The sequence below is a fragment of the Alosa alosa genome, chromosome 4 (assembly GCF_017589495.1).
Source record: "Alosa alosa isolate M-15738 ecotype Scorff River chromosome 4, AALO_Geno_1.1, whole genome shotgun sequence".
Classification (NCBI taxonomy): Eukaryota; Metazoa; Chordata; class Actinopteri; order Clupeiformes; family Clupeidae; genus Alosa; species Alosa alosa.
Genome location: NC_063192.1, coordinates 32,999,469 through 33,012,791, shown reverse-complemented (window position 1 = coordinate 33,012,791; position 13,323 = coordinate 32,999,469). Strand labels below are relative to the sequence as shown.

Sequence of the window (13,323 nt, the reverse complement as noted above, 5' to 3'; positions counted from 1 at the left end):
TTCGCCCCTGGTGATGAGGTCAGTGTGTGTCGTCTAATAGGCTTAAAAAGCATTTCATTACAAACAAATGAATGCCAATCCATGCCACATGTCACAACATGGGCCAGCCTGTTTTCTCCTCCACTTCCCCCTCCTGATAAAGCTGTTTACAGGATCCAAGGCTGGGCTCTTTCTGCGGAATCAACAAATAATCAGAGAGGCCATTTATTCAAATCAATATATTTCCCCTGTTCTGAATGTATTTGTGTTTTTTATCCCTTCAAGGAATCACATGGTCGTTTTGATATTCTCTTCCTTCGCACAAATTTTGAATTGTTCCAGCTGTTGGGAGTGTTCGACAAATCAGTGCCCAAACATGTAAGGGAGTCACGTATGATGCATTATAATCATCACAGTCTTATAGACATGACCTTTCATGGTGATGCCAAATTTCTGTTGGCATACTGTCAGCTCCGTTGATGACCAAAAGGCACGCTATGTGGCTCTTTAAAACCCTCTGTGGGCTTACCATGAGGCAGTGGTGCATTGTATGAATTGGTTAAACACAACACAAGTCTCGTCACGTTTCCCTTGCCATTGGACAAACACAACAACAGAGCGCCAAGATTAAAGTCATTTTTTTTCATCATGTGGTGATGCATTGTTTAAAGCTCCTGTTGAATTTCATCTATCTTCCATGTAACAGTGAAATTCTAATTCTTACAGAGATTGAAAAGAATCTGCACTAGCAGAGAGTAAAGAGAAGAAGCATTTGAATTGCATACGACTTCAGTTGTGTGTTTACACGCCAATGAAAACAGCGGCTCTTCTGCACATTGTGAATTAGCAGTAAAATAAGTGGGCATATGAACACAGCACACCCTCACTCAATGGTCACAACAATGAGTTACAAAATGCATGGTTCTCTTTTTCAACTTTGATCTATATCAAAAGCACCTGGGTAGCGCTTTAAAAGCCTTCCTCTTACTTTTCACAACACACACACACACACACAGAGTGAAATAAAGTACAATGTCTTTTTATGCTGTATGAAATATTCCATTATTTTAGTTCTAGGCTTTCAACATCATAACGGTTTGAAATGAATTCATCATAGCTTCTACTGCGTCTTTCCACATTCAGAACACAGCAGTGGGAGAAAGAGGCCCAGTAACGGCCCAGGACGGTTTGTATGTGCCTTCCACTGCTTCTCATAACACCCCAGCTTCAACACATCTGCTGAGGTTTGATAGTCCATAATATCCTAATGAAAGAGATCCTGTGTTTGGGTCGTAGGGCACAGGGCCTGTCGTGTTGACGTGAAATATCTCAGCCGACACAGACTGCCTGCTTCCTTTCATCTTTTACTGCAGGCTGAGCAACACATGTTCAATTTACAAGTCCACTCCAAGTGTTGCAGTGTTATTGTTCAGGAGCTCCTGGTTGGACGTCCAATGTCAGCCCTCCTTAGTGTTGTATGGAGCACAGGGTCACAATAAATAGGCCCCTGGATTTGGACCAACATCTTCACTGACGCTTCACTTTTAGGAACATTTAGACCATGTTCACCATTTCCAGAACTACACAATTAAACAATAACTTCTAAGGAAGTCTAAATAGCACGGCATTACTGACATCTACAGTGTGGAGGAAAACAGGATGAGCTTAAATGATCTGATCTGATTTGAAAGCGTGATGGGCAGTTGTGTCCAGAGTAGAGAGGACTGCTACACATCAAGGCTGTGGAGTAACCAAGCAGTCATTGTTGGAGACAATAGAGTGGGATGTTTACACACACTTTTTAGAGTGGGATGTTTACACACACTTTTTTACACACAAAAAGTGTCCAATGTTTTTCAGTATAAAAAGAAAATGTTAACAAAAGTCATCAACAGTTTTTTTGTTGTTGTTGTTTTGGGGGAAAAACTGCATTCTAGAAAAAAACATCACACTTTCCAAATCATGAATCAACAAGGACATAAACAAAATCATTTTTGGATCACTGAAAACGTAATACCCAGAGATTATGCTGCAATGATAATATATATTATGAGAAAATTTTACATGAATATGAATGCTTAAAACACTATAATGGACTTACATCCTGACAGGAAAATTCAGAGATATTAAAGAAAAAGTTCATCAAGAGAAATAATTACACTTTCCCATATATTGTTGTTCTCTCATTTAAATCATGTATTTGTGTATGTTTAGAAGTAAATAGTAATATAATTTGTCATTTGTATGATCTTGTTGTTTTTTTCCGGCTTTGTTTTGTGTCGTATAGTCAACTGTTTTTTTGTGCTGACACAATAGATTGGGGATCAAAAGCAGAAACGCAATCAATGCCACAGTGCAGCTCCCCTGAAAATGAAGTCAGTTTAGTTCAAGAGTTCTGTATCTCCAGATTCAGAGAAAAAAAAACATGTTCAGCTTTAAGAGAAAGTAAGAGCCTAACTGGTGATGAATCTCTCTTGCTCTCTCCACATCTGTAGATTTATGACCCCACTGTGACACTATTCAAACATTGTTTAGTTTGAATGTGACAGAAGCAGTGGATGCAAGCGTCGTTTCTTATTGCAGTCATAAAGCGTCTAGACACACCACCCCTCCTCTGCCTCCCTCCAGCCTGTTCGTCCGTCTCACGGTGATGGACATTTTGTTTTAATAAGATATATAGAGTCCTCTCTTTATGTCACAAATGAACAGCAGGGCAGTGCCAAGCACTCATCTTTATCTGCACAAGGCCATTAGCGGCCACAGCACGTCAGGCTTCCACGCTGCCAGCCTTAAGTGGAGCTGCAGAGGGCCAATACCTTTAGACACATCCAGACAAAGTGGCGTTGCAGAGGGCCAATACCTTTAGACACATCCAGGCAAATATCACTGATTGATTGTTGTGTATGGAAATGCTGTGAGTCCAATAATTTCAGACCTCAGTTTGCATACATAGGTTCTCACACAATAAAACACACAAGCAGACTCTTCCACTCTTGGCAGTCGACTAAACTGTGCATGGACATCACATAGCAGTGGTGAATCCAGTCTTTTGCAGGAGTCATCAATCTATAACACCCAACATCCGTTACTACACTTTCACCTTGAAGGCTTTATCTCACTGCACAAAATGGCTGCCAGAAAAAATGACTTTGTGCAGGGGATGGGCGGGTATTGTAAACAGCTTACTTTTTTGGAGTGTGTGACAAAGGCCCTCCATTACTTTTAGCCCCATCAATCTCCTCTGTTTGAGAATTAGGCAAGTGTTGTAGAGCCTGGGGGTGTAGCAGTATTGGAGGTTGGTCTATCTTCTTTTGAGGGAAGCAATAAATTCTTTCTCACTCTCGAGGCACTGACCAGACTCGGGGGGGTGGTGCAAAGGATTAAAATTCTCTGACATTCAGAGTTCAGGGTGTGAAATTCACCACACCAGGCCTGACCACCACAAGCACCATTAATGTCCTGAAATTTTAGAGGCAAATTTACATTAGAGGCAAATTCAACTCACAATTGATTGCTCTATTACTACACACTGAAGAGGAGAGGGGTCAAAGTAGTGATAGTAAAGACAGCAGAAACACAATCATCAAAGTGTGAGGATGCAACCTACTAGGTGCTTAACTAACCTAATTACTTCAGTTAACCTGAATCAACCGTAAACTCAAAGACCCCATGGGCAAGTCAAAACTATAAGCAAATGTACATCTGAGAATGGGGTCTTGTGGTCAAGGCGACATGAGTGGTCAGAGTGGAAATTCCAAAGTGGAGCACCTGGAGGCACCTGAATGCTGATTTGTACTTGGTTCCTATTAGCATGTGTAAAAAAACGAGCCAACAATGGGTCAACCCAGCCAGAACCAGATTATGCAAATCATGTATGGCAAAACATTTTCACCTTTTACATTACATTTAGCAGACACTTTTTCATGGAATCATCTTAGGAGTGTTTTTTGACTTGGCATTTATTTGTATGTGGAGGTTTTGAAGTACACTAGTGCACTACGAACAGTGGACAATTACTGTATTGAAGCACCATGTATGGTTGTACTGAGGCCATACTTTCATTCCCAAACTGAATACCTCAACCCTGATGATAGCGGCAAGTTATGGATCATCATTTTGAATGGATTTGCATAAAGCAAGTGATTATAACAAAAACCTGCTCATTGGTAGCCTACACCTGGCACTGTGTATATTATCCGTCTTGGCCCATGCATATCATAATAGCCTACTGCATGCCCATTCTGTTTTCCAAAGGAAGTCCTTTTGTGTTGCCTTGATTGTCTCCATTGCTTCACAGCTATTCAGCAACATTAGAATATCGAATAAATATTTACGTACATAATACCTTCATGAGAAATGCCAAACGTATTTTCTTGTCAGTAATTCTTTCCTGAAATAGCAAAACAAAATGCGTCAGGAGCTTTCGATTTTTCTCATGTAATGATTCGAAGGAGATTAGAAGGCAATTAGTTTAACTTGAACTCAATACCAGCTAACAAAAAGACATGTGCAACTGGTTTCTTTCTAGACTACGTTACTTACAAACATAGGCTACATTTTTAAAATAAAATAGACCAAGTTTTCGGAACAGTAAAATAGTCCAGTTTCATATTCACCCATCAGTCAAAGTATTTTGACCCATATTTAGCAGCCTGATTATGGTTTATTTTAGTGTTATGTAAGACTCGAATCTATCTACTTGTGCGTCTCTCCTCCCTCTCTCTGAACTCTCCCTCCCCTTCTTTCTATCTCCCTCCCTCTCGCTGCCCGATCTAGCATCTCCCTCCCCCTTCGCTCTCCCTGCTTTTCTCATCAATGGAGCGCATTTGAATAATGTGTAAGCACTTGGACCAGAGCCAATCAGCTGTCAGAAGACCATGATAAATCGCATTGCATTATTGATAATAATAATTACTTTGACATGCGCATTTCTACTTGAGGGCAAAGAATTGAGGGGAAGAATTTGTAAAGGCGAGGAATAAATAGTGTTAGTATTTTCTCCCGATGGTTGGACCATGTCGCGGCGCAAGCAATCCAAGCCACAGCACATAAATTCCGAAGAGCCCGGTTCGGTTGAAAATGGTGAGTAGTCCTACCAACTTACCGTTGGATGTGAAACAAATGTATCAATTAAATATAGATACGTTAATTTATGAAAACTTTTTAGGCAGTTTAGTAAGGTTGAGTAGTTAAGCCTACTCAATCGCCGCACTTTGACCGGAGACATGACCCTTGGCATTAACCATGCGTTTTAGAAGAATATGAATAATGACTTGTAATGTGAACTAGTAAAGTTAATCGCTCTATCACTTTAAGTCTCAATAACGTGTTGCTTTAACTCTCCTTTCAAACTTGAACAATTATGAATGTATGTGTAGTTTAATTGCAAACAAGGACGTTGCTTTACGTGAGTAGCTACTTGCCTCCTAAAACTGGTGTTTTGCAAATGTGTGTTGCCGTCTACCTGTATGGCTGATTATTATCAGGTGTTGCAAATAGTAGGCCTACCTTTCAATGAATTGATGCTCGTTGTTAATGTTTGGCAATGTAGCCCGTTGTTAATATTTGGCAATTTAGCTGCGTTGTAAAAGTAGTTCAGTACTGAATGATCAACTTGGTCGACGTTTTTCATATAACTTATTGGTTTAGTCTGCGTGTCGCTCAAGTATACTGCAGTGCCCACTGTAAAGTTTTAACCAACAGAGGACTACATTGTTTTCTGTGACGCTCGCGAATTACTGTAGGTGATTATCATCTCTGAATGTGATTCGTGGTGGATCTGGACATATATCGTGCCGTTTTTTGAATGTTCGTGGTGTGTTGGATGCCGATTCTCGAACAAAGGTGTTCGTCAGGTCAGCATGGAATACGTTTCGGGGGCGAGCAATAAATCCCTATAGTTAAATCCGTGACTGCTTGTGACCGTGCACATGGAGCAGGGTGGGGGTGCAGTTTCGGGGTAGGGGGCGGGGGTCGATTGGAACTGTAGTCTGGCATTGTAACACCTTCATAGGTAAGCTAATGTGTTCATTCACACCTTAAACATTAAATGATTAGAGACGATATTCTTGTCACCAGATGTAGATAGCATAGATGGTAGGCCACCGATCATTATTTTCTCTCCATGAATCAACCGTTTTTATTGTTGAAAGGGAAAAGGAAACTTTCCTTTCGTCACGTTGCGCCACCATGTGGATGCCACTTTACTCTTCCAAATTAGCAATATTCATTTTGGATGCCCACAACGGAGTTGTGCTTCTCGTGTATTATAGAACAAACTATTTAAATATGTCAGGAAAATATGCTTTGTTTTAAGCTACTTTTTTATTTGACTGTCCATTGCACAGTCTAAATAGCGCAGTCGTTTCGATCCCTTGCACTTTTAGGACAGACAAAACTGATTCATTGGGCTTTTCCCTCACTAAACCAGTTGCCCAGTATCCAGTTATCACATTCGCCCTAGCATTATAACGCTTTACAACATAGGCGTAACATAATAAACATAATAAATTAAAAAGGTGGTTTCGGAATGGACCCAAATAATTCCAGTCTGGAGCAGATACGAATAGGCTAATTGTATTTTCCTCTGGTGTTTAATTTGCGTAATATAATCAAAAGTTAACATTTGTATGCTATTAATTGATGCGTAAAACCTATGTATCATGAACGCTAAACATGTGATTTTTATTCCTTGTAGAAAAAAACAATATACAAATTCGATTTAAATCATGAATGTATCCATCTAAACTCTTCTGATCCATTTTGCCTGTTTTGTCTCGTTCACTAAAGCTTCAGTAACTTTGTTAATATTGCAATAGGGTAGGATGCTACAAAGGCTCTCAGAGACTGATGTCATTTACCCAAGGGGCCCCCTGCTGGCAGTATTTGGTTATTAATAAAGGGGTCAAAGTTGTGCAATGTGCATGATTCATGTATAGAAATTAGTTTTTCAAATGACTGTAGAAAATATGTCCTTGTAGCTATTGCAAATTCTAAACTATTATTTAGTTAATTCAAGTATGTGGATGTCTATAAAGCTGTGTAGACATGGAATTTTAGACATTTCAAAATGTTGAATGGGAAATGACTTTTGTTTTTGTCCATCACAGGGGCTTTGCAGGATGGGCCAGGAGAGGAGGAGGGGACAGAGGTGAAGCGATGTCGCATGGAAGAGACGAGGGTCTGTAACAAGTGCTGCGCTGAGTTCTTTGATGAGCGAGAGTTCATTGAACATCAACAGAGTTGCACTAAGAGCCAAGAGGTCATCATGAAGGACGGAGGAAGGGAAGACGTCCTTCCAGAGTTCTCCCACGACTCATCGAATGACTTCCAGAATGGCCACAGCCATGAGGAGTCGGCTGACCCTCAATCCACCGTGGGTGAGGAGGAAATGGAAGATGAGCAGCTGGCAAAACAAAGTACTGGTGAAGAGTTTTTGATTCAAACACAAGCCGAGATGTCAAGTGCTAACGTTGGCCACCCCTCGTCATCGAAACACCAGGACTCAAACAATGTCACTTTAGAATCCATGCCAGCGACCAAAGTTGCCGTAACTCAGCATTCATCATCCACTAACTCATCATCCCTCTCTAGCTGCAAGTCTCCTCCATCACAGGATGTGGCCACTCCTGTGGCCCATGCTATTCCCATGATCCTGGAGCAGCTGGTGAGTCTCCAGCAGCAGCAGCTCCAGCAGATCCAGCTGACTGAGCAGATTCGGATCCAGGTGGCCATGATGACTCCTCAAGGCCTGAGCTGTGTGGTAGGCGCCACCCTCGACCCACTGAAGGCCCTGGGAGCTCACCTTTCCCAGCAGCTCTCCGCAGCTGCAGCACTCATCGGCAAACGCACCGGTTCTCAGAGCCTTTCGTTGGAGACTTTGAAGCAGGGTAAACTACCTCAGACCAACGGGCTGCCCACTTCTCTCGCCACAGGCCTGGGCTCGATGACCACCAAAACTGACCTCCTGAAGGGCCTCCCAGACCTGGCCAGCCGGCTGCCCAACCTTCTGCCTCAGTCTCCAGGAGCTCTGGCCTTCTCTAGCCCGTTTAGTGCGCTCGCAGCAACAGGACTCGACTCCTCCAAAAAAGGGAGCAGCAAGACTACAGGTCTGCCGTCCGAGGTGAAAAATGGGTCTGGAGACCATGCGTTTAAACACAAATGTAAGTACTGTGGGAAGGTATTTGGCAATGACAGTGCACTACAGATTCACCTGCGCTCACATACGGGGGAAAGGCCCTTCAAGTGCAACATCTGTGGCAACCGGTTTACTACCAAAGGAAACCTGAAGGTGCACTTCCAGAGGCACAAGGACAAGTACCCACACATCAAGATGAACCCCCACCCTGTTCCAGAACATCTGGACAACATTCCTACAAGCAGTGGCATTCCATATGGCATGTCGTTGCCGATAGAGGAGTCTAACTTTGTAGATGTAAAACCAGTTTTGGGCATGTCTGCGTCAGGCTTCCCTTCGTCTGTGCTACAAGGGTACAAACCCTTTGACTTGAGTGCTGACCCATACTCACAAAGGCCATCGTCCTCTGGTAGTGATGGCACCTCCATCCACTCCAGCATGTTTCAACAAGAGATGGGCATGGAACAGACTCCAGAGTCTACAGAGACACTGGTCGGACTGCAGCATATGAACGGCAAAGTGGCCAGTGGTGACGGACTTGGCACAACAAAGCTTCAGCAGATGGTGGATGGGTTGGAGAAGAGGACCAATGACCCAAACGAGTGTGTGATCTGCCACCGCATCCTGAGCTGCCAGAGCTCACTGAAGATGCACTACCGCACACACACCGGAGAGCGCCCATACAAGTGCAAGATCTGTGGTCGGGCCTTCTCCACCAAAGGTAATCTAAAGGCTCATTATGGTGTGCATCGCTCCAACACGCCACTGAAGATGCAGCATTCTTGCCCCATCTGTCAGAAGAAGTTTACCAATGCTGTGGTCCTGCAGCAACACATCCGCATGCATATGGGGGGTCAGATCCCCAACACTCCTGTGCCTGAGACACAGTTTGATGGACCCGAGTCCATGGACTCCAGCCTGACTGAAGACAAGTCTCTTATCGATGGAATGACCAACAACCTCCAAGACAGTCTTGAGGAGCATGACTCTGAAATGGAGCCCCAAGAAAAAGCTGTCAATATGTCATCAGAACCCCTCGTCCACCATGGCCCTTCTGATGCCTCGAGAGACGAGACTCCGACCCTGCATGGACCTTCACAGATGTTTACAGGCATCACGGCTTTGGAGAACCACATGAAAAGTCTGACCGCAGCGTTGAATCTGCAGCGGCAGAGCAGCACAGCATCGGACAGTGACGGAGGCTTCAAGGACTCGCCGTCCACCAACACTCCCCACGCCGAGCAAGATTATAAGAACGGGCGCAGTCCAGCGGTCTCCGACTCGGTCTCCTTCCATTCCTCGTCACCAGTGGCCAGTCATCCAGGAAGTAGCCAGTCGAAGTCCCCAGAGTGTGCCTCTGTGGATGCAACGGCCAAACCAGACTCCGATGGTGGGCAGCAGGACTCCAGTGACGGTGCACTGGACCTGACCTCGTCCAGCTTTGTCCCCAAACAGATTAAAGAAGAGCCGGGTTTGCCCTATTCAAATGGAGAATTTGGTGAGTGCTAGACATTTGAATTGGTGATCAATATGTATTAGGTTAGGACCATCTTTGTGTGTGTGTACTTGATGCATAACATTACACACAGTCATTATGCTATGATTTGTGGAAAAAGAGGTCCCGTTGTTGCATGTGGCAAGTCACACATTTAGAAAGTTTAGAAAGAATCTTTCATCACAAATCCTTTCTGTCTTTTGCTCTAGCCCCAAACAACATGCCCTACATGAGGGTTCCTCCTAGTCTGGTGAAGCTGGAGATGCAGATCCCCCCAGAGACCTCTATGGGCGCTCATGATCTGTTCCAGGGCACCGGCGGTCAGCCCTCAGCCTCCAGTGCCTCTCGCCGGTCCACCAAGCTGCACCTGTGCAACAGCTGTGGGAAGAACTTCTCCTCAGCCAGTGCTCTTCAGATCCATGAGCGCACACACACTGGAGAAAAACCTTTTGCCTGTACCATCTGTGGCAGGGCCTTCACAACCAAAGGCAATCTGAAGGTAAATGACCAGACGATATGTACAGGCCATAGTCATACCGAGTACAGATCGGGTGACCTGGGGAAAATGGGGTTTTCACATTCTGTCCACAATCAATAGACCCTTTCAAGAGTTCCATTATCAGCATCATAGTTGGCCCCACAAGGCTTCCGTTTTAACATTCCATATGTTATCTTAATGCAGAGGAAGTAGATTGGGACCCAAATAGAACGTTCAAGCATTGTTTTTGTTTTTATTGTTGAAGGGGTCTATTATAAGATAAGTAGTATCCGTTATGGGTCCTAATCCATGCAACATGTACACATGTGGTTGGGTGAAGGTATATTGGAAAGGTGGGAATACATGCTTAATCACCTTTTTAGTAGATTTCATGCACTAATGAATAATTCTTTATGATAGAGATGGAGATGGATTGCCTTTTTGTTTCTGTAAATCTGACTTCTAATGCAGCTGCCATCACCCATGTGTTGCAGGTACATGTTGGTACTCATATGTGGAATAACTCTGCAAGAAGAGGGCAACGGCTGTCATTGGACAATCCTATGGCACTCATAGCTATGGGTTCTGAGGCCAAGATGTTACCCGACATGATTCCGCCACCGAAGGATCTGGGGCACCCACCCATGAATTTTGATCCCTCCGTGTGGAACAAGTATGCTGCTGCCTTTACCAACGGCCTCACCATGAAGACCAACGAGATCTCGGTTATCCAGAATGGTGGGATCCCTCTTCCAGGCACTCTTGCTGGGGGTTCACTGGTGGCCTCCACAGGGGCGATGATGAACATGGATGGGTCACAAACGGGTTTGTCTGCTGCGGTGGCTGAGATGGAGAAGAATGGCTCGGAGTCGATGTCAAAATCCCAGTTCCCGCATTTCATGGAGGAAGGCAAGATTACTGTGAATTAATTTAAGGACCACCATGACTCTCCTGATATTGAGCATTATGCCAACATAGCAAAACATTTTTGGTTTTGACTTATTACTGTTTTCTGTATTTGGCAGTTATGGTGAATCCTCAGTTTCTAGAACATTCAGGGGTATCTGGTACCGTTTTCTTGTCTCCCTCCATAACTTGAAGATTGCATTTTTTCCTCCTTACTTGGCTTTTGAACTGTTTACCCATTCAAAATCTTAGTGTTACTTGTAGAAGTTGATATAACTTCTTTAGTTGTATTTGCTGTTCTTGTTCTCTAATATATGCGGGTATTTTTGTATTTTTGGTAAGTCAGTCTTGTTTCTAGAAGTTGAATGTAAGTCATACTTGAAAATGTTACCTCTAAGGCATGACCTCGTAAAGTGAAGGATTTGAGTTTTCTCACAAAGATCAACTAGTTTCTCAAGACCACTTTTATGTGCCAATGGTGAATTTAAACCAGCTAGATACCCATTAGTGAATTCTTGGAAGGTTACCTTTGGGTGCCTATGCCAGGGCACCTTCAATCATGTCATAAAGAGGATCTTAACATGTGTAGTTACTTTTCCATTGTTGACTGTTGCTAGTGAGATGCTGTGTGGACATTGACGGGGAAATCTTTTTTTCTATATTAAATTATTTGCATGGTTTGTGTTGCAAGTTCATCATCTGCTTTTGAAACCAAAAATTAATTTGCCAAGTGCCTAGTTTGAATATGGTCATTGTTTTTGCTTGCTCTTTTTGATTTTTTTTTTTTAAGCACCACAAGATTGTAATGAAGGTTCTATTTGATGTCTATATGTGTGTGACCAAAATGTTCTATATTTTTGCATGTAGCATTAGAGTATCATCGTTTTTGCAAACCTTTTACTATTTACTGTGTATCTTTCAGTAACTGGATTCATTTTTTTACTCTTTCCTCTCATAATATATTGGTTCCCCCCTTATTTAGATTGGTGGATGAAAATGGGTTTGCAGCTCCTCAGTAGATCTGAATATGTAGCCTATTTGATGGTGAATATACTCATCTGCTGCACTTTATCTCCCTTTTTTTATTTTATTTTTTTACAAAATTGGATATGTAAACATTTAGGATATTTCATATCAAAATTTTCTCATACTGACGTTTACCAGTTGTCATTTGCCACCCTGTACGCACTGGAGATTAGGTGTTCAATACTGGATGTAATGCCTTGCCATTTAAAACCTGGAAAGATTTGCTCATGCTTCGTCCTATTAACTAAGTGCTGGTCCCTTATTAATCCCAAACCCTTTTCTTATTTTTGGGATTACACACAGAAGTAATTCTCACCATCTTGGCCTACGGGAAATTAAGTGCGTGTGCGTGTGCGTGTGCGTGTGTGTGTGTGTGTGTGTGTTCATTCCAGTCCATGAAGCAGTGGCCTGTTTGGCAACCCCTCTACCTCATATTTTTCTTATTGTTTTTACTGTGTTCTCACTGTTAAAGTCTGGACAACTCTGCATAGTCTGCTTCTTTGCATTGTAAGTAATTCTATGCTTACATCTCTTTGCCCCACAACTGCTGATGTATTCCCGTTTCTGTGCTGTTTTAAAGTATGAATGTATTGTGGGACACTTTGCACATCTCTTGCTCAGAATAGACCAAGACTCTTGCTGTTCCTTTCTGATTTAAATATGTATATGCATTACCAAGTTGTGCCTTTTTCATGTTACAAAATGTTACAAAATTGTCAGAACTGGGTTAAAGGGGTCTTGTATTACGATTCATAAATGGTGAGTCAGTTTTAGGCTTGTTTACAGTGTAGACCTTTTGTAAATTTGTGCTTTTTGTTTACCATTCATCCACTCTATTTTTCAAAATAAAAATATGGGGTGAATTTGGTTCTTATTTCTTTTTAATCCTTTTGCAAAAAAAATTGTATTGCTACTGCAAATCCATTTTACACATTGGCCAATGCTAGATCCACACTGCCCTTGGTGAAAGTATCAAATCTAGAATGAATCTTTTCCTCAAGCAGATGAGGATATGCATTTTAATGGGTACTAGATGGCAACAGGAAACCCAGAACAATACAGGAGTAGCCTCTTATAATTTATAAATAAAAAATAAATCACTAGCTTTGCATTTTACCCTAAACTGGACCACACTGTGGCCAAGACCTCTTGTTGGTGTAGTAGCTCCCCACTGAAATGTTATGTCTTATGTTCCCTGTTCTCAAATCACCATCTTTGCATGTGGATAACCATATTTTTGTAAGACCAGACTGACCTCGGCTACTTTGACTTGGTTTGCATGTCAGTCACTCTCCACTGATG

At 42.6% G+C, this 13,323-nt stretch overlaps 1 protein-coding gene across 1 annotated transcript; it reads left to right on the top strand.

The window, feature by feature from the left end:
• The first annotated feature begins 4,924 nt into the window (after positions 1-4,924).
• Positions 4,925-12,889, top strand: sall4 (spalt-like transcription factor 4). The gene is made up of 4 exons (XM_048240177.1): positions 4,925-5,061; positions 7,089-9,614; positions 9,821-10,110; positions 10,584-12,889. The coding sequence occupies exons 1-4, from the start codon at positions 4,995-4,997 to the stop codon at positions 11,016-11,018; spliced, it is 3,318 nt and encodes a 1,105-aa protein (XP_048096134.1). The 5' UTR covers positions 4,925-4,994; the 3' UTR covers positions 11,019-12,889.
• The last annotated feature ends 434 nt before the right edge of the window (positions 12,890-13,323 follow it).